This window comes from Rhinoderma darwinii, chromosome 1, assembly GCF_050947455.1.
Source record: "Rhinoderma darwinii isolate aRhiDar2 chromosome 1, aRhiDar2.hap1, whole genome shotgun sequence".
In the NCBI taxonomy this organism is placed as follows: Eukaryota; Metazoa; Chordata; class Amphibia; order Anura; family Rhinodermatidae; genus Rhinoderma; species Rhinoderma darwinii.
In genome coordinates this window covers 188,565,277-188,584,693 of record NC_134687.1, presented here as the reverse complement: position 1 = coordinate 188,584,693, position 19,417 = coordinate 188,565,277, and the positions used below count along the sequence as shown (strand labels likewise).

General features: G+C 36.8%; 1 protein-coding gene across 1 annotated transcript in view; it reads left to right on the top strand.

Moving 5' to 3' along the window:
* GRID2 (glutamate ionotropic receptor delta type subunit 2) overlaps positions 1 to 15,246 on the top strand; it is a 1,233,941-nt gene extending 1,218,695 nt beyond the window's left edge. The window contains exon 16 of the mRNA XM_075860662.1: positions 11,304 to 15,246. Within this exon, the coding sequence (XP_075716777.1) occupies positions 11,304 to 11,726 (423 nt within the window). The 3' untranslated portion in view covers positions 11,727 to 15,246. The remainder of the gene's footprint in view (positions 1 to 11,303) is intronic.
* The last annotated feature ends 4,171 nt before the right edge of the window (positions 15,247 to 19,417 follow it).

Here is a 19,417-nt window from a genome sequence, read left to right as displayed (position 1 = left end):
CTATGGAACGCTCTCTAATGTCAGTGGAAGAAAGACAGGCCTTCTGGGGTGTACGTCCTGCTACTGCAGACAAGCTTTGCAATGAGTCTCTGCTCAAGGGCACCATATTGACTTGGCAGGAGGTGAATACGTTTTCTAACTTGCTATCATCCCCATCCTCCCTGATGCCATTAAGTTTACTTCCATGTCTTCAATGTAGCTCTAACTCTCCCTTCCCAGCCCCTTGGGACATCCCGAACGCCCAAACTATCTCAGACGTTCAAAAGCTTTCAGGAAATACTGAAATAATGGGTCTGATTGAAAAAGCCAATGTTCCACCGGGGAATTTTTTATTACCACATCACATTCTTAAAGAATGCCAAAAATTAAGGACATCCCTTGTAGTGCCTCGTACTAATACTTGGTTGGAAGATCTGCTGGCTTTAACTCCATACACTACTCCAAAATTATCCCAGCTATATCAACATGCTTTGATGATGCAAACGGATTTCAAACCACGATATATTGGGAAGTGGGAGGAGGAGTTGGGGGTGCAGCTTACTGAACCTGAAATGTGTTTCATACTAGCGAATACACAAGGTTTCTCTAGGTGTATGAGAATTCAGGAGAACTCCTTTAAACTTATAACGAGGTGGTATAAAACACTGATAGTGCTTCACACAATAAATAGCTCAATCTCAGATCAATGTTGGAGGTGTAGAGGAGCTCTCGGATTACTATCACATATTTGGTGGCATTGCCCCCTTATTCAGCCATATTGGCTTCACATAGAAAAAACTATAAACACCATTTGCTCTCTTAATATCACACTAAATCCGGAATTGGTGTTATTATGGAAACCTATAAGTGGCTTTATGCCAAAAAAAACAATCTACCGACTCATATGATAGCTGCAGCAAAACTACTGATTCCCTTGTTATGGACAGACACCTCCCCTCCTACTTTTACACAATGGTTAGATAAGGTGTTTGAAATTCAGCGATTTGAAGAACTAGCACACTGGGAATCTAGGACACGAGAAAAATACTTATCCACCTGGTCTCCATGGCTAGATTTCCCTGACATTACTAGCCTATAACTGATTTGATGGTTTTTTGTTCTGTCAAAAATGGTTTATGTTGTGTTTTCCGATATACAACAAGTCATAATATGTGAATGACCAGGATCTGGTTATCCTGGTGCAGAATAGGAGTAATAACGGAGCACAGACCACAATGTCACACACTGCTTTTATAAACATTCCATCCACTTGTCTAGAACCGCCTACTGACACACTCTATCCACTTACCTTTTCCCTGCTTCCTTCCCCTACCCCTTCCCCCTTTTTTTTTTTCCCCTTATGTTATATTGTACTACTTGCTTATTTTTCTGATAATTAGCAAGGGCTCTGCGTAGCCAATGTTCTCATATTATGTTATACCCACTTGTTCAAATATATGTACCAATAAAAACAGATTGAAAACAGTTTATTGTGGAATATCAAGGAGGGAAGAAAGTTCACTCACATTGATTTGTTGCAACGGTGGCATTCTATAAGGGTATGTTCACATGACCTATTTTTAGACGTAATTCAGGCGTTTTACGCCTCGAATTATGCCTGAAAAACCGGCTCTATTACGCCTACAAACATCTGCCCATTGCTGTCAAAAGACGGCGCGTAAAATGACGGCTCGTCAAAAGAGGTGCAGGACACTTCTTGGGACGTTTTTGGAGCCGTTTTTCATAGACTCTAGACTCTATTGAAAACAGCTCCAAAAACGGCCGTGAAAACGCAGCGAAAAACGCAAGTTGCTCAAAAAACGTCTGAAAATCTTCAGACGGTTTTTGTTAAGCGTCTGAACATACCCTAACAGTACCACGCTGGAAATCAGTGAGCTCTTTAATGCATCCCATTCTTTCACAGATGTTTATAAAGGCAGACTGAATGGCTAGGTGCTGGATTTTATACACCGGTGGCAATGGGACTGAATGAAACACCTACATTGAATGCTTAAATGGGTGTCCCAATTGTTTTGTCTACATAGTGTATATACAGTACATAACCCTAAACAATAAAGAATCGTTTTTGTGAGATTATGCAGTGTATTTTGGTAATTGGTTACATAATTAACCCCTTAGTAATCAGCCTATTTTAGGACTTAATGACCAAGCTATTTTTTACGTTTTTACATCGTCTCATTCAAAGAGCTATAACTTTTTTATTTTTGCATCGACGTAGCTGTATAAGGTCTTGTTTTTTGCGGGACAAGTTGTACTTTGTAATAGCACCATTGTGTGGTACATATAATTTATTGATTAACTTTTATTAACTTTTTTGGGGGGGAGATAGAAAAAAAACTATTTTGCCACACTATTTTGCATCTTAAATTTACGCAGTTTACCAAGTGGTATAAATAACAGAATAACTTTATTCTGCGGGTTGTTACAATTGCAAAAATAACACATTTATATAGTTTTTCTTATGTTTTACTACTTTTACACAGTAAAAACATTTTTTTTTCAAAATTGTTTTTGTGTCTCCATATTTGAAGAGCGATAACGTTTTGATTTTTCTGTCGATGCAGTTGTATGAGGGCTTTTGTTTTGCAGGACGACTTGTAGTTTTTATTGGTTTCATTTTGGCGTAAATGCAACTTTTTGATCACTTTTTATAACACTTATTTTTAAGGCAAGATGCACAAAAAACGCAATTCTTGCATTGTTTTTTTATTTTATTTTTTACAGCGATCATTGAGCAGGTTAAATAATGTAATAGCTTTATAGGTGAAGTCGTTACGGATGTGGCGATACCAAATATGTGTAACTTTTTCACCTTTTTTTCATAATAAAGCATTTTGTAAGAGGAAAAAGTGGGTTTTTCATTATTTTTTTTTACTTTGGATTTTTATTTATTTATTATAAACTTTTATTAAACTTTTTGTTACTTTTTTTTTTAGTCCCACTATGGGACTTCACTATGTGATCACCTGATCGCTTTTATAATACACTGCAATACTTCTGAGAAATTTTCGGGTTTTGGCAAAATTTCATTAATAAAGGAATTTCTATTCTGGTAGGGTCAGAGGGGCAACTGCCATCCACCTGAGGGATATAGCCTTTCTGACCATAAATATTGTCACCCTAAGGAATATTATTTGAGTGCCATTAAGGAGGCCAAAGATTTAGAATCAAGGGTAAGGCCGGATTCACACAAGCGTATTCGGTCCATGATATACGGACCGTATGTCGGCAGTATTTCCCAGACCAAACACATTTCAGGGAGCCTAGTTATCCTAGAGAGATAGTTATCTATGACGCTAGGAGTCCATGCCTTGTTGCGGGAAAACTGTCCCGCACTGTAATCATGTTTTCAGTATGGGACAGTTTTCCCGCAGAGAGGCAGGGACTCGTAGCCTCATAGATAACTATGACGCTAGGAGCCCGGCTTCCTGAAGTGTGTTTGGTCCGGGAAATACTGCCGACATACGGTCCGTATATATAACGGACCAAACATGTTCGTGTGAATACGGCCTAAGTATTTACCTCCAAAACTGACCAATAGGGGTGCAGGCCCAAATCAAAGGGGTATACACAGGATTGACAATAAACACCTATCCATAGGATAGGTGATAATTGTCTGAATGCTGGGGGCCCCACTGCTCAGACCCCCTGTCATTGCGAGAATGAAAGTTCTGAACCCCCCCTGTTCCTCCTGACTACTCGACCGCAGTGAGAAAGACATTGATTGAGCATGCGCGCTACACCTCCATTGAAAGTATACCGAAGTGATGGAAACAGCACTACAGTGAGAAGGATCTGGGGGTTTGGGACCCCCATTCTTGTGATCAGTGCGGTCTTAGTGGTGGGGCATCAGCGATCAGACAATTATTCACTATCTTGTGGGGAAAATTGGTGATTCTGGGACGAACCCTTTAAGTAACAAAAATGTGCATCTTCCTTTTGCCATCTGATACAAGTTAAGGAAGGAATAATTTCCTCCCTGTGTAAATATTAAATCTATGTCTGAACCTGTGCAAATTTATGTTATTTTGAAAACCTCTTACTACAGCAGAAAAAGAAAGACGACGTACAGGAAATGTTTGCCCTTATTGCGGAAGTTCAAGGCACTATGCTGTTTATTGCCAAATAAGATCCATAGGACAATAGCTGTCACTGTAAAAGGACAGATGAAACTGGAGATATCTGATCTGTTGTATTCAAAGATACATACAATTTCTGTTCTGTCACCTAATGAAGACAAGTTGTTGGTACTAGAGTCTCATTTTATAGTGCCAATATACATCTGAACTAAAAAACATTATATTTCTTGTTCTACTATGCCGGACTCTGAGGCTGTTGGAATTTTTATGGACATGGTCTTTGCTCCTCATAATAATATCAGAAATTGTTGACAAAGTCAGCACCAGTAGACAACAGTTAATGGGTTACCCCTATAATCTGAGCCTGATTCTCATGAGACGATGCAGCTTCAAGTTTTCATCAAGCCTGATTATCAAGAAGTTATTAATTTCCAACTGATTGCTTCTCCAAATTTTCCAGTTGTTTTGGATATTCCTTGGCTTTTTACGCACAATCCATCCATTAATTGGGAAACATGTTTTGTACATTTTCCCTCAGAATATTGTCAGCTAATTTGTCTGCTTAAATCTACTTATTCACTGTCTGAGAGCATATCAATTTCTAACTTTATGTTAAAGACTCATTACCGTCACAATATGAAGAATTTCAGGATTTCTGTGATTAAAAAAAAATGAATAAGCTTCTGTCATATCGGTTATATGATTGTCCAATAGAACTGTTACCTAGAGCTAAAATACCCTTTGTCTACTCTCTTTTTAAACCAGAACGAAAGACTGAGAATATTTGGGCGATAAATTAAAAAAAGGCTTTATCCAACCATCTACATGTACTGTAAAGATGGTCTCCTTTGTTCTTTGTTGAGAATTGTTTTACCCTACATCCCGGCATTGACAGAAAAATAAAAAAGTTACGGCTCTTGGAATGCGGCGATGCAAAAACAAGTAATTATTTTCTAAAAGGGTTTTTATCGTGCAAACATAGGAAAACATATAAAACCTTTACATATTTGGTATCCCCGTAATCGTCCCGACCCATAGAATAAAGGTAAAATGTTATTTACGCTGCATAGTAAACGGCGTAAATTTATAACGTGAAAATCAATGCTGGAATAGCTGCTTATTTTCAATTCTAAAGTTAATAAAAATGAATCTATATCTTATATGCATCCAAAAATGGTGAAATTGAAAAATACAACTCGTTCCGCAAAAAACAAGCCATTATACGGCTATGTCGACGGAATAAAAAAAAAGTTATGACTCTTGGAATGTGACCGTGAGAAAACCAAAAATAATCTTTGGTCATTAACGCACAAAATGGGACGGTCATTAAGGGGTTAATTCCAGAATTACTTGAATAACTTATTGCAATTAATAGATTTACGAAGTTTGATCTGAGAGGAACATATAACATTGTTAAAATTTGTTCTGGGGTTAAATGGAAGACTGAGTTCAGGAAACGGCCCCAGCCAATTCCTTACTTTAATTGCTTGATTGTTCTTACCCATTTGACTTCCTATAGAAGCCTGGACCTTGCACTTCCTCCTTGCCAGGTTATTGGGCTTCCTGCTGGTAGTCTAGTTCCTTGCTACCTCTCTACAACCTGTTGCTGCTTATCTGTGTACAGAACTTGGACTGCTTCTTGACCACAGCTCTGCCTTACCCTACAACCTGTTTCCGCTTATCTGTGTGTCTAACTTAGATTGTTTCCTGAGATAGTGTCTGCCTCACGCTACAACCTGTTGCCGCTTATCTGTGTAACCTGGACTGTTACTTGTCTACTCTTGCAATTAGCACCTTCCTGCTTGATGGCTGCAGCCCATGGACTTCAAATCTCCTACAGACCTTGACACATCAAGTATAAAGGGACCTCCAACATCTCCACCTTATCTAGGGTTAATAAGAAGGGTGTAAAAATACTACAGTGTTAATCCAGACCCCTGTAAAGTAGTTGCCAGTTGCTTCACATTAGTGGTGAAAGAATTCCTCCTGGACTCTAAATATGAATAAATCCCTGGATAAACTCCCAATCTCCATCGATCTAATACACCTAACTAATACACATTATATATTTAGCTTTTGAGTGGAGGCATTTTGTATTGCTGTAAAACTGTATATTCAATTTAAACGTAATTTTGTATATATAATGGGTTTAAAATAATAGTTTTTTTTGTTTGATCAGGTAAATCTGCATTTATAATATGTTTATAAACAATAGGTAACAATTTCAGTTCTAGTATGGCACTTACATGTCTTTCAGCTATTCTATACTTCCATTTTAAACAGATCATTTTTGCCAATGTCATACATTGATAATTATTAAAATATTTGTCATCTGTTTGAAAAATCGAATTAAAAGCATATGTTTTTACACATAAAGAGAAACCGTAGTATTCATATTCATTTTTATACAATGTGGCTTTTGTAAATGTTATCTTTCAGCAACATCATATTTTTCCATTTCATATTCTTTTAAATTTCACATAGACATAGTATGCTGCATTGTGTAAACTTGCCAACTACTTTTATCATTATAATGATTACAAAAAAATACAGATTAATTAATAAAATTAACAGTGGTAGTTACCTTAGCTGCATCTGAACAAACCCTGTTAACATGACATTAAGGGCACGGCCAGACGTGGCAGAGTTTTTCCGCTGCAAATGTTGGTGCAGATTTGGGGCAATTACGCACCGAATCTGCACCAACATTTGCATATTTGACAGGTAATTCAGACGTTGCAGAAAAGACAGCGGACTTGCCACAGATTTCAGTTTTTGCATTGCAAAGGCTGAAATCCACAGTGAAATTCTGCTTCTTCTCCGGAACAGACAGTGCATGCTGCGGAGGGAAAATTCCGCACCGCAGCCTATGGTCCGCAGCAGAGTTTTCCGCACCGTCTGCACTAACTTGCCTAAAAATGTATAGAAACAAATGTAAAAAATGTCCGCAGCGGAATTCCACAGCAATTCCACCACGTCTGGCCGTGCCCTTAAGGGGTTCACTGGGACATAAACATTGATGGCTAATCTGTGGAATAGGCCATTAATAACTGATCGTGGGGGTCTAACCTCTTGTAGCAGCCAATCAGCACAATGCAGTGACCGCACTCCTGTTAATCCTGCGTCCCCTTAATCGTTTAAACAGGTTTACATGTTTGTCCGTACGGGCAGCTACGCCTGGTACTGCATCTTATCCTTTCAATGAAATAGGACTGAATAAGACAAGCTTCCGTAACAGGCACCACGGCCCATATGAATGGGCCTTCAATATTAAAGTCCCAAAGAACCCCTTCAAAGCACATTTCCATTGATCTGGGAAAAAAAAAAACTTCTGGGTATGTGTCATAAGATCTAAAATAAAATTGCTATAGATATTTTTTAAAAATCCCTCATCTTAATCTTTCTTTTATTTTTAATGCATTGGACTGCACATAAGCTGCACTTTATTGGCTTCTGGAGCCAAAATGTTATTCCTCAGTAATTTCATTACTGAACTACATTGCCCAACATGTCTTGCTGCGTGCCTGTCTATAAATTATTCAATTGTCCCATTTATAAAAATAAAAATAAAAAAAGCTTACATTTTTCAAGAGTAGTGTAAAAAAAATAAAACTTAGCTCTGGTTGGTTTCAACACCAACAGTTTTTCTATTAGACAGTTTTATGAGGCAAAATATAATGTACTATCAATGCTTACAGTCATTTTTATGTGCTTTGGATTTAGCTAACTGTTTATTGGTTGATTTTATACATTAACATCCCAGTATGACATGATAGTCTGCAGCTTGTATGGCATGCTGGGATGTATTTTATGCTAAGTCAAAACATACAGACACAGATTTGTAAGCTCTAGACTTGGCCAGTCGACAAAGATATTAACTTAATGGGAGCTAATATGGCTGCCAGGAAGTCGTTTCTTCGTGTGCCTCAAACTGGAGGCAATACTGGAGTACAAATATCTAGGCTTACAAGAGAAAGGCTGGTCACAGTTACTACAGATAAATAAAACATTTTGTAAATGTGCCCCCACTGTATGGCCAAAAAGGTATATCAACAGATTGCAACTGACTATATATTTTTATGAATAATTACTTTTAGGTTAGCGGTCCAGTTTATTCTAGTACCTGGTGAGAAAGGGTGACCGGTAGAATATGTTGTGATGAGCAAAGTACCAGCAGATAGGAAGTGAAGGTAATAAATTACAGTACTTGTAAGAAAGCTTCTATTTTTGGCTAGGTTATTTATTGCAAAATAATATGGATTTTGTTGTTTCAAGTTAGTGCCCATGGATGTGGACAAAGAGATTATCACAATGGGGGGGTGGAAACAGATAGGAGAGAAGACTATGTTTTTTTTTTATTATATGATATTTCTTAATAGGATTTGTTATAATTTTTTTTTACTCTTTGTTTCTTTTCTCTTCTCTCAGGGGGTCCTCTGGGATTTGGAGGGGGCAATGATGTAATAATGTATGCATAAGGACATGTTAAGTTTTTTTTTTTGTTTAGAAATGTCCATGTTAGTTATTTTGTTAGCTATATGTATATATATATATATATATATATATATATATATATATATATATATATATATATATATATATTCAATTTTACATTAATGTTTCTGTTTGCTTGTTTGTTTTATTTTATTTTAAGAAAAATCCCTGGGTATTTCTAACATAAAAAATGGAGTAACTTTGCAAATACATTGCATTACTTATCCTGTACTCATCCTGAACAGTGGCAGTCCAATTCATAATTATGCAAACTTCAGGACTGAGATCTCCTAAAATTCCCTTCTGGTTTAATTCTGGGTAATGTAGTCTTTACACCAGCCGTTGTTAAGAAATCTTGCCCTGCTGCATTATACAATCTCAGCTAAGTCTTTGTTCACACCTTATCAGAGTCTTCAGTCGGAAGTATATGTCGGGAGTATTCCCCGAAGCATTCTCCCCGACAGAAGGCTTTGATGAATGCCACTGTATAGCGATATAGTGGCAGACGTTACCCCTTGACCCAAAAGTTAAAACCCTTTTTTTGGTGCCCACTGTATATGAAAGCACAGTCTGCTGCACTTTCCTAAGCAGTAAAAAAAATAATGGTTTGTTGCTGCATACCGCCCTGGCGGAGCGCTAAAAGGATGCGCTTTTGGCATCCGTCAGGTGAATGGGGGCATACGAATGTGTTCACATAATAAAATGTAAACAGAGCCTAAACTGTTAGCCATTTGTCTGACAACAAGCTTGTCATCTCCAATGACAACTAGCAGAACTTTGAATGCTGCTCTGGGATATAATCCGGGTTGTAAGTAATGCTAAGTGCAAATCAAGCAAAACAATGTTTTTACAAAATTACTCAACTTTTTATTTAGATTAAACTACATTTATATATGAACTGTAAAATGGTGCTCAAAGGTGGACATCCACATTAACCCCTTAATGACCGCCGATACGTCTTTTTACGGCGGTCATTAGTGGGCTTTATTCTAGAGCGCCGCCAAACTACGTCGCTGCTGTAGAATAAAGTAAACAGAGCAGGGAGCCGTGAAATCTCCCTGCTCTCAGCTGCCAGAAGCAGCTGAGGGCTGGGGGCGTCCCTGCTCTGCCGGGTGAGATCGATATTAGTATCGATCTCACCTGTTTAACCCTTCAGATGCGGTGCACAATAGCGAGCACCGCATCTGAATGGTTTTGGAGAGAGGGAGGGAGCTCCCTCTCATCTCACTGACACCCGGCGATAAAATCGCCGAGTGTCTGTGTCTTCTATGGCAGCCGGGGGTCTAATAAAGACCCCCAGGTCTGCCTGCAGCGAATGCCTGCTAGATCATGCCGCAGGCATGACCTAGCAGATGCCTGTCCGTTTTAAACGGACAGGCAGTAATACACTGCAATACAAAAGTATTTCAGTGTATTATAATAGCGATCGGAGGATAGTGAAGTCCCCTAGTGGGACTAGTAAAAAAGTAAAAAAAGTTTAATAAAGTTAATTTAAAAAAAAAGTGAAAAAAAAAAAATGAAAAACCCAGCTTTTCCCCTTACAAAATGCTTTACTATTAAAAAAAACTACAATAAAGCAAAAAAGTTACACATATTTGGTATCGCCGCGTCCGTAACGACCCTGACTATAAAGCTGTTACATTATTTAACCCGCACTGTGAACGCCGTAAAAAATAAAATAAAAAACAATGGAAAAATTGCTGTTTTCTGTTAATCCTGACTTAAAAAAAATGTGATAGAAAGTGATCAAAAAGTCGCATCTACTCTCAAATGGTACCAATAAAAACTGCAAGTCGTCCCGCAAAAAACAAGACCTTATACAGCTATGCCGACGCAAAAATAAAAAAGTTACAGCTCTTCGAATGTGACAATGGAAAAATCTAAAAAATGGCTTGGACATTAGGGCCCAGAATGCCAGCAGGGGGAAGGGGTTAAGCAAACATTGGTGATGTTGAGTTATGCTTTTTGTTTGTCTTTTACCTTTACTGCTTCAGGCCTTAATTAGTGTTCTAACCTTCTTTTATGATCTGTGGGGTGCCAGTGCCTAGAAGTCTACCTCTGCTATTTTCTGACTTGTCGGTATGATAAGCTAAAACATAGACATATGTGTACATATTCTTTGAAGGAATTGATCCGCTAGTGGATGGATGCCAACAAATGCCAATTATAGCACCAATTCAAGTCCATTCAACGAGGATCCATTTCTTATTGACTAAAAATGCAGCGTGCTGTGTTTCTGTTCCTTTACATAGGGGCTAATAGAATGACAGATCCAAATAGATTAAGTAGTGCGTCGGTTTTTCCAATTCATTTTTCATACTGTTTCTCACTGTTTTTATTGTAAAAAAAATAATCATTTGGTAGGCAGCAGCCTGAACATCTGTTTTTGTTTTGTTTTTTAAGTCTGATTGCTGCCAAACTGTCTTTTGTGGGCTCTTGTATGCATCGTTAATTTGCCTGCTGGGCTTGCAAGCCTACAAAAAGTCTGGAAACTCAAGAAAGTTCTGCTTTTGACATGTGCAGGTTGTAGTATATCATAACTGCTCACGTCTTACTAAAGGCATTCTCATCCCCGTCTATGTCTTTATAGCTTTCCGTCTGCAATTTTATGTGTAAAAGAACAGGGTTCCTTTAATGCCTTTTAGTGTTTGACTTAGTAGATGATGTCTGGCTAGGATACTTAAGGTTCCTACTGAATACTGTGCATCTCCCTCTCTTTTTCTCCTCCAGGATGACAAAGAAATTGACCTGGAACATCTCCACCGACGTGTAAACAGCCTGTGCACTGATGATGAAAGCCCTCATAAACAGTTTTCTTCCTCATCAGTGGATCTGACACCACTAGACATTGACACGTTACCAACAAGACAAACTCTGGAGCAAATAAGTGATTTCAGAAACACTCATATAACTACTACAACCTTTATACCGGAGCAGATTCAGACACTTAGTCGTAACTTGTCTACTAAAACGGCTTCAGGCTTTTCATTTGGCAATGTGCCTGACCACCGAACTGGTCCTTTCAGACACAGGGCACCCAATGGTGGATTTTTTCGAAGTCCAATTAAAACTATGTCATCTATTCCATACCAGCCAACTCCTTCTCTAGGGCTTAATCTTGGTAATGACCCTGACCGAGGTACCTCCATATGAGCTTTAGATAATCTCTTCTCCACTGTTGTTACTTTTTGTTTCTTCTTCTTCTTCTACTTCTACTTCTACTTCTTCTTCTTCTTCTTGGACTCCCTTTGCCAGGAGCATCTGTAAAACGATGGGACTAACATGGATGTATTTTTTTTATATCAAGATTATTAATAACAATTTTTGATTCTTCACTTTATTCTTCCTCAATCTTTTGTCTGTAAATGTATTTTAGAACTTGTAAATTCATTTCGCTGCCTCATCATTATTTCTTCTCTGTTTCTTCTGGAAAACATGTTAATGTATTTTTGAATCTCCCTTTAGTTTGAAAGTTACATCTGCAATAATCCCAATTCTTTGCATCTTATTTGCTGATACTTCTATATACTCTGCTGCTGCTGTGTCCTGTAAAAGTGGACCAAAGGCTAACCCTTCAGTTTAGAGTCAAAACCTATTCAGGCCTCAAGAAAAAGAATGCAATTTTGTAGGATTACAAAAAGCCATTTCTCTGCCAGTAAAGAATACATTAAAGCATATGTTTGCACTGTAGCAGTGCATATGTAAATTAATCAACTCATTTTTTTAATGTACAGTTTATTTTATGGGTAAGAGGTCTGCACCAATTCAGTGTATGTACATATGACAGTGTAGGCATACAATATACGTGTGTGTTTATACTGTGTCAAGGTAGAAGTCTGGGTAACGTTGACATTATGCTTGTTATTTACAGGAAAAAATGCATAGGTCTGTTGTTCCTCTTGGCACAATGCAATGTATCTTCATATTTTTATATTTTTACTTTTTTGTGTTTTATATTTTTTTTTTCATTAAAAAAATCTTTTACTCTCTGCAAGAGCAATGGCAATGGAAAAACCTAGAGATAGCCCTTGCAGCTGCTATGAGCTCTGTAGAGAGAAGTGACCACAATGCAGGTTGGCCCTATACCCTTTCACCGTGGGCAGTCAAACCCTGAATAAGGCTCCTTAATGTTAATATAAAAGACAGAGACAGGAATTGACCTTAGGGTCACACCAGCCTTTCCCTCCTAAAATAGACACTTGCTAACAAGAAGAATGGTTTGCCAATATTTCCTGTATCATCACATATGTGTAAAAATAACAAATGGAAACATAGTCACTTTTCAAATCTCATACCGATCCTTTTGAGGTTTCCCACCATACTAGAATTGCTACAGCCAGAAATTGGCCACTATGGTCAGGTATCCAGTCCATTATTGTTGCGGGCAAGTAAACAAAGACCATCGGGAGGACAATGGTACAGTCGACATTAGAGCAGATGTGGATTTGAAAGGTGAGTACAGTATGTGCGTATTAATTCTTTTTACCCAATTGGAGCTATTACTGGGGTTTTACAAAAGTTGGAAAATCCCCTTAAATTTATAGCTTTCAAGTCTAAATTTCTCATTGTCCTCAGTTCTAACTACCACCCTAATCATTATGAAAATTATTCTTAAAATAAACTTCAGTCTACATAATGGCAACAATATCCAGATTTCCAGCATTATATATAACATAGGAACATGGACTGTATACACCAATCAATAAATGTGTTCAGATATAAGTTTAAAAAAAACAAAAAACATTATATCTCATACAATAGGGTTTTTTAAAAAAAACTTAAAATATGAAGTATTATATACAATGGAATTATATACTTTAGAAAGCTCTAAACTATTTTAACAAGAAGAGTTTTATATCATGTCGGATCATCAATACTTTGGTAATGTCTTGACAATTTACATGAGAAATTGCTTTTCTATTATGCCAGGAAATGTTAAATATATGAACCACTCATTCCCCATAAAATAGTGCAATTTATTAATGATTTAGTAAGAAGGAATATAATCTGTTATCTAATAGCAGCACATATCTGCTTGGGGTGCTTTAATAAAGAAGTATATGGCATTTTTAAAATAAAATAACATAATATTAATACAAATATTGCAATATTAATTCGAATAGTCTGTTCACAGAGATTAAAGAAGGGACTCTTTAAAGACGAAACATGAAACACTGGTTTAATTTAAACATTATATGTAACCTCAAGCTATGCGCTAGTTTCTATAAAAAAAAAATGTCCATAGATTTTCTGTTTACAACCGGGATTATTTAAGATTTATTACTGTAAATCTAAATAAAAATGCAAGTGGTATTTTATGAAAAAATAATTTAATGATAAAAGAATATATAAATGGTCATCGAACATGCAAATTATAAGGCCTTATCTAGAACTAAAATAACAATTTCTATATACAGCATATAGTTTTGTTTTTAGCTGTTCTATGAATATGATCATTACTGAGTGGCCTTAAGTTGTTGCAGCATATTGGGATATTTCACATATAATGCGTTTTGTTTATGTCAAATATATCTCAATAAAAAGAGTGTTAATATTGTGTCAGTTTGAAGCCCAAAACAGGTCTTATAAATCTAGAGTTTATTTTTTCATATATTAAACATGAGCTTATTCAAATACCTCAGCTTAAAACTAGTTATAATTTTAAAGGGAATGTATCATCAGAAAATGAAATATTATTTAAATGAGGTTTTTACTATAAAGGTATCTTTTTTTTAAATGTAACTATTCATATATAAAAAATATTCAAGTTTCCACCCCATCCCACAGAGCACACTCATTTAGATGACATTTCCTTTTTTCTATAGTTCATTTGTCAAGTTTGCTGTGTAGACTTGGACCTTGTCAGCCGAGGGTGGAGGATTTAATGACAGATGACAGTACTGCCAGAGGCCTAGATAAGGCAGGATTGGCACACTATACACGACTCAATACAACACTACACCAAGGCTCTGTATATATTTACCCTATCGCTCCCTGGGTACTGGGGGAGGGGATTGTACTCCATCACTTCCTGGAAACTGTAAGGGTATGTTCACACGCAAACTCAAAAACGTCTGAAAATACGGAGCTGTTTTCAGAGAAAACAGCCTCTGATTTTCAGGCGTTTTTGTAGCTGAAAATTAAGCTTCTTTTAATTTGGAGTTTCTTTTGAGGCTTCTTTTGAGGCGTTTTTTGAGGCATTTTTTGAGGCGTTTTTTTATAGTGTTCAATGGAAAATCAGCTCCAAAAAACGCTTCAAGAATTGACATGCTACTTGTTTTTATGGAGCGTCCTTTTACGCTCCGTTTTTTAAAATAGAGGCGTAAAAAGATGCCCCGTATGAACTAAATGCTGTTGATTTCAATGGGCAGATGTTTGTAAGCGTTCAGCTTCCGGTTTTTCAAGGCGTAAACGCCCCAAAATACTCATGAAAACACTGCGTGTGAACATACCCTTAGGGTATGTGCACACGAGAAGTGGCTTTTACGTCTGAAAAGACAGACTGTTTTCAAGAGAAAACAGCTGCGTCGTTTCAGACGTAAAAGCTCCTCCTCGCATTATGCGAGGCGTCTTTGATGCCCGTAATCTTGAGCTGCTCTTCATTGACTTCAAATTACGTTGCAAAGAAGTGTCCTGCACTTCTTTGCCGAGGCAGTCAATTTACGCGTCGTCGTTTGACAGCTGTCAAACGACGACGCGTAAATGACAGGTCGTCGGCACAGTACATCGGCAAACCCATTCAAATGAATGGGCAGATGTCTGCCGACGTATTGTAGCCCTATTTTCAGACGTAAAACGAGGCATAATACGCCTCGTTTACGTCTGAAAATAGGTCGTGTGAACCCAGCCTAATAGTCTATAACACTTCTCTGTCAACTGACTCCCATTTATTTCAGCTGCAATAAAGCACACTACCTGCTGCACTGTCTATACTGGCAATACAGGAAGAGTGTGTCTCCAATAAGCTCCCAAAGTCGTTTAAAAAAAAAAAAAAGGCAGACCAAACACATTATTTTTCTTCTACGTAAATCTAATTAATCAAACTAAAATATGATACATTTCCTTTAAATAAGGTATTTGAAATACTACAGTTAACATCATATCTAGCAAAAGGGCATGCACAACTTCACAACCATTTTATTGCTTCAATGCGTCTAAAATTAAAATGAAGCTACCTTGCAAATATTCTTTATTAAAGGTGTTGTCCAATCGTAAGAAATTTATGGCCTCTTCTCAGGATCGGCCGTCAATATCTAATTGATGGGGGTTTCCAACTACCGGCACCCGCCAATCAGCTGGTAAGAGCGCTGCCACCCCTTCAAAATGAGAGTCGGATCCCCACCGAATGGATCCTGAGGATAGGCCATCAATTTCTTATGACTGGACAACCCCTTTAAATATATTCTACTATTTTGTGTCTGCAGATCCTATGCAGAGCAATGTGCCTATATGTTTACAGATTACAAACCCTGTGTAGTCAAATCCTGCAGTAATTTCCTCTAGTAATGTCCCCTAGTTTTTGCTAATCTACAGACAGTAGAAGAGGGGGTAAAGAAAATAACTGCAATAACAAATGTTACAAGGAAGACATAGGTCTGCAAAGGAGTTTTAGACGCAAAATAAAAAAAAAGTAGATGCTATGGAGCAATAAAAATTGGTTACAATAGTGAACATAGCCTTTACTTTGATAATAGTTTGCAATCTTCTTTAGTAAAACTTAGTAAAACAGTTGTCTAGATTAACTACACTACAGTAACATAGGCATAGTGTAAATATTATTAAATACCTTAGCAAAATGTATGTGTATTTCTCTTCTAGGAGCACCCACTCAATATATTCTATAGGATGTGTATATTCAGGTTGACTGGGCACCATTTGTTTTTCAATCTAGGTGAACACCATTGCTTTGTGCATGTTCTGAAGTGGTAACAATAAGTTTTATTTGCTTCACATGAGCCTTCCTCTCCATGCTACACAGACTTGTTTATGTTTTTCCTATTTTTTCAATAAGTTTTAATTGCTTCACATGAGCCTTCCTCTCCATGCTACACAGACTTGTTTAGGTTTTTCCTATTTTTTCAATAAGTTTTATTTGCTTCACATGAGCCTTCCTCTCCATGCTACACAGACTTGTTTAGGTTTTTCCTAGTTTTTCCCAGTTTTTCCTATTAGACAACAAGAATCATACCTTTTCTAGATGAAAAGCAAACAAGACAAGGGAAAAGGGCAGGAAAATGAGTCATTGTAAGTATTGCACTGTAAGAGTGGATTGGAGAAGACATTGTATAGCCAGGGGAGCTAGCCTTTAATAGACTCTGTGAAAGCTCTTAAAAAATGTACTCCAAATATGAATACAGTATTGTAAGACCCAGGTTATCAGCATGGCCACTCTAAATTATGTATGTGAAAGATTTTTTTACTCTCAAATGCACTCATTACATTTAGTTACCTCTTGGTCTGGTTTGTACAGTCGGGAAGTTTGCTGGTGGGCAATAATTGCCATTAATGCCAAATTAATAGGAGAAATGTGCAATCTGTTTAACATATAATTTAGTCATCTGTCATTGTTATTGTCTGAATACTTTTGCTGTTTCAGAGTCTTGATATAGTTTGTGTTCTAGAGTTGTTTTTTAATTGGGCTCATTTTTATTTTTATACTAAAATCTATACATTAAAATATATTGCTATCATTTTTGGTGCTAAAAGCTGAAATATTTGGAATTAAAATATTAACCCTGTACAGTTTCTAGCCTCAACAAGAATAATTTAGGTTTTTACCTCACTTACTGATTTTTTTTTTAGACACACTCTAGTCAACTGATTCAGGCGGACATACCATTATTGCAACCTGTTTAGTTGCACAGGAGTCAAGTAGATAAGGGGTTACTGTATATTAGATTGCATGTAAGGACCAGAGCTAATGAATTTCATGGCTCACAATTACTGGAGGATTGTTGTGGTCCATTCACACTGTGTGTGCTTTGTACATAGGAGATATAGGTCGGTAGTATTTCCCAATTTATACCATTAATGGATGCTGCTTTAGTCATACAGTGGCATCTATCTTCCATAGGCTCCCCAAAAAAACGTATACGACGCATCATTTTTTTAAAGAAAAATATTTGCAGTATGTAATAGCACTATTCCATTCAGTTGAAAAAAAAGGTATACTGACATATACTGGCTCAAAAGAAGCTGGAAGGATAGTCTTTTGGCCTCCATTGTGTGAATGGGAGCCTATGGATAAGTTTGACATATGCTTTAGGAGCTTTCCAAGTAGGAACTGCAAACGCAGTGTGAAGGGACATGGGGTTACTCTTTGCTGGGGTATTGTAGAACAATATACATGTACTGTTCTTGCACAGGGCCCCCTAGTTGTTTGTGCCCACCCCTAACCACATAAGATATAAATATTAAAGATAAATATTCACAATGCCTCCATACAGGGGCAGGATGTCTCTTTATGGAATAGCGCAGAAGACTGCTCTATAACATACAGTTGAATAAAAAAGGTCTACGGACCTCATAAGTGAAAAATATTCATGATGAGTAATAAAAAGAAGAGATACCAAGCTGCGTATTCGAATAAGAATTCTTACTGTAAAAAATATCCATGACCTTTTTAAACTGTAGGGAATTTTACAGGTATTTGTAATATTTTGAGGTAACTTGAAAGATTTTAGACTAAAAGGAATATCACTTCGAAATCTTAAAATTGTGGAACTTTTACTTTAAAGACACAGTTTTCCAAAATGTAAATTTTTAGGTTATTTTTGTAAGTCAGGGTATATCATTCAAGATGTATTTCATGAAAATATAAGGTCGTTCCAATATCTTTGTTTCTACATAATGTTCTTTTGAATGTAAGTTAGTGGGATATGTATTAACACTTACATAAATCGTACTAAAAAGATTAGGTTTTTGTAATGCTTGGATGACTCCGTGCTTATTAATCAAAAACTTTAGTTTGCTCTCTTTGTATGTTTGGAATTCTAGATGAGAAACAATTGTCTGGCTTATCATATTACTTCGGGTGGTGTTAGTATCGTCTCAGTTTGCAAGCGAGAGCTACAACATGCAGAGGGAGGATACTGGTATTTTGTCATTAAATCAATATAGTAATTTTACATGAGACTTTCTAGTGTAAAAATTGTATAGGGATTCTGGGTATTAGGTTTCAGAATGGCTTATTTAGCGACAATGAGCGCACAGCACAAATGAGCTTTAATCTAATGCAAGTAATCATATAGGAGTAGTAGTCACTTTCATTCGTTTATCTTCCACTACATTGATCAATTGAATTTTAGACCAATTGCTATGGTTGAAAAACATTTGTTATTACATGAGCCTTCCTCGGTTCTCTTACTGCGGTACATGAATGGTAAGGATGACAGCATTGAATGTGTTCGCTGTTAAACGCAGTTGTTTACCTGTACAAATATCATTTTAGTGTCTCTCTAAGATAATTTAGTTTAGTTTTTGTACATTTTATTTGCATCTAGACATATGCACTTAAAGCGATGAGTGACGTCCGTAAATCTTGATTTTTCATCTTTATAAGTTTTATGATTTGCTTTTATCAAAATGCAAAAAAAATAAAAAAAATTATATGAAAAATATATATATATTCTTCATACATATTTTTGATGCTGGTTCTCCAGGGTGCATCTTGTACTGTCAATGCTTTTGTACTAAATCTTCAACTATTGTCTACTGTGTAAGGCAGATTGGTTTCTATTCAAATCATGCAAAGGCCATTTTGTTTCTAAGGGTACAAGTGTCTGAACGCATGCACATTTTGTTTCCCCTTGCGACATTCTTTGTCTCATGCATATTGGATTTTA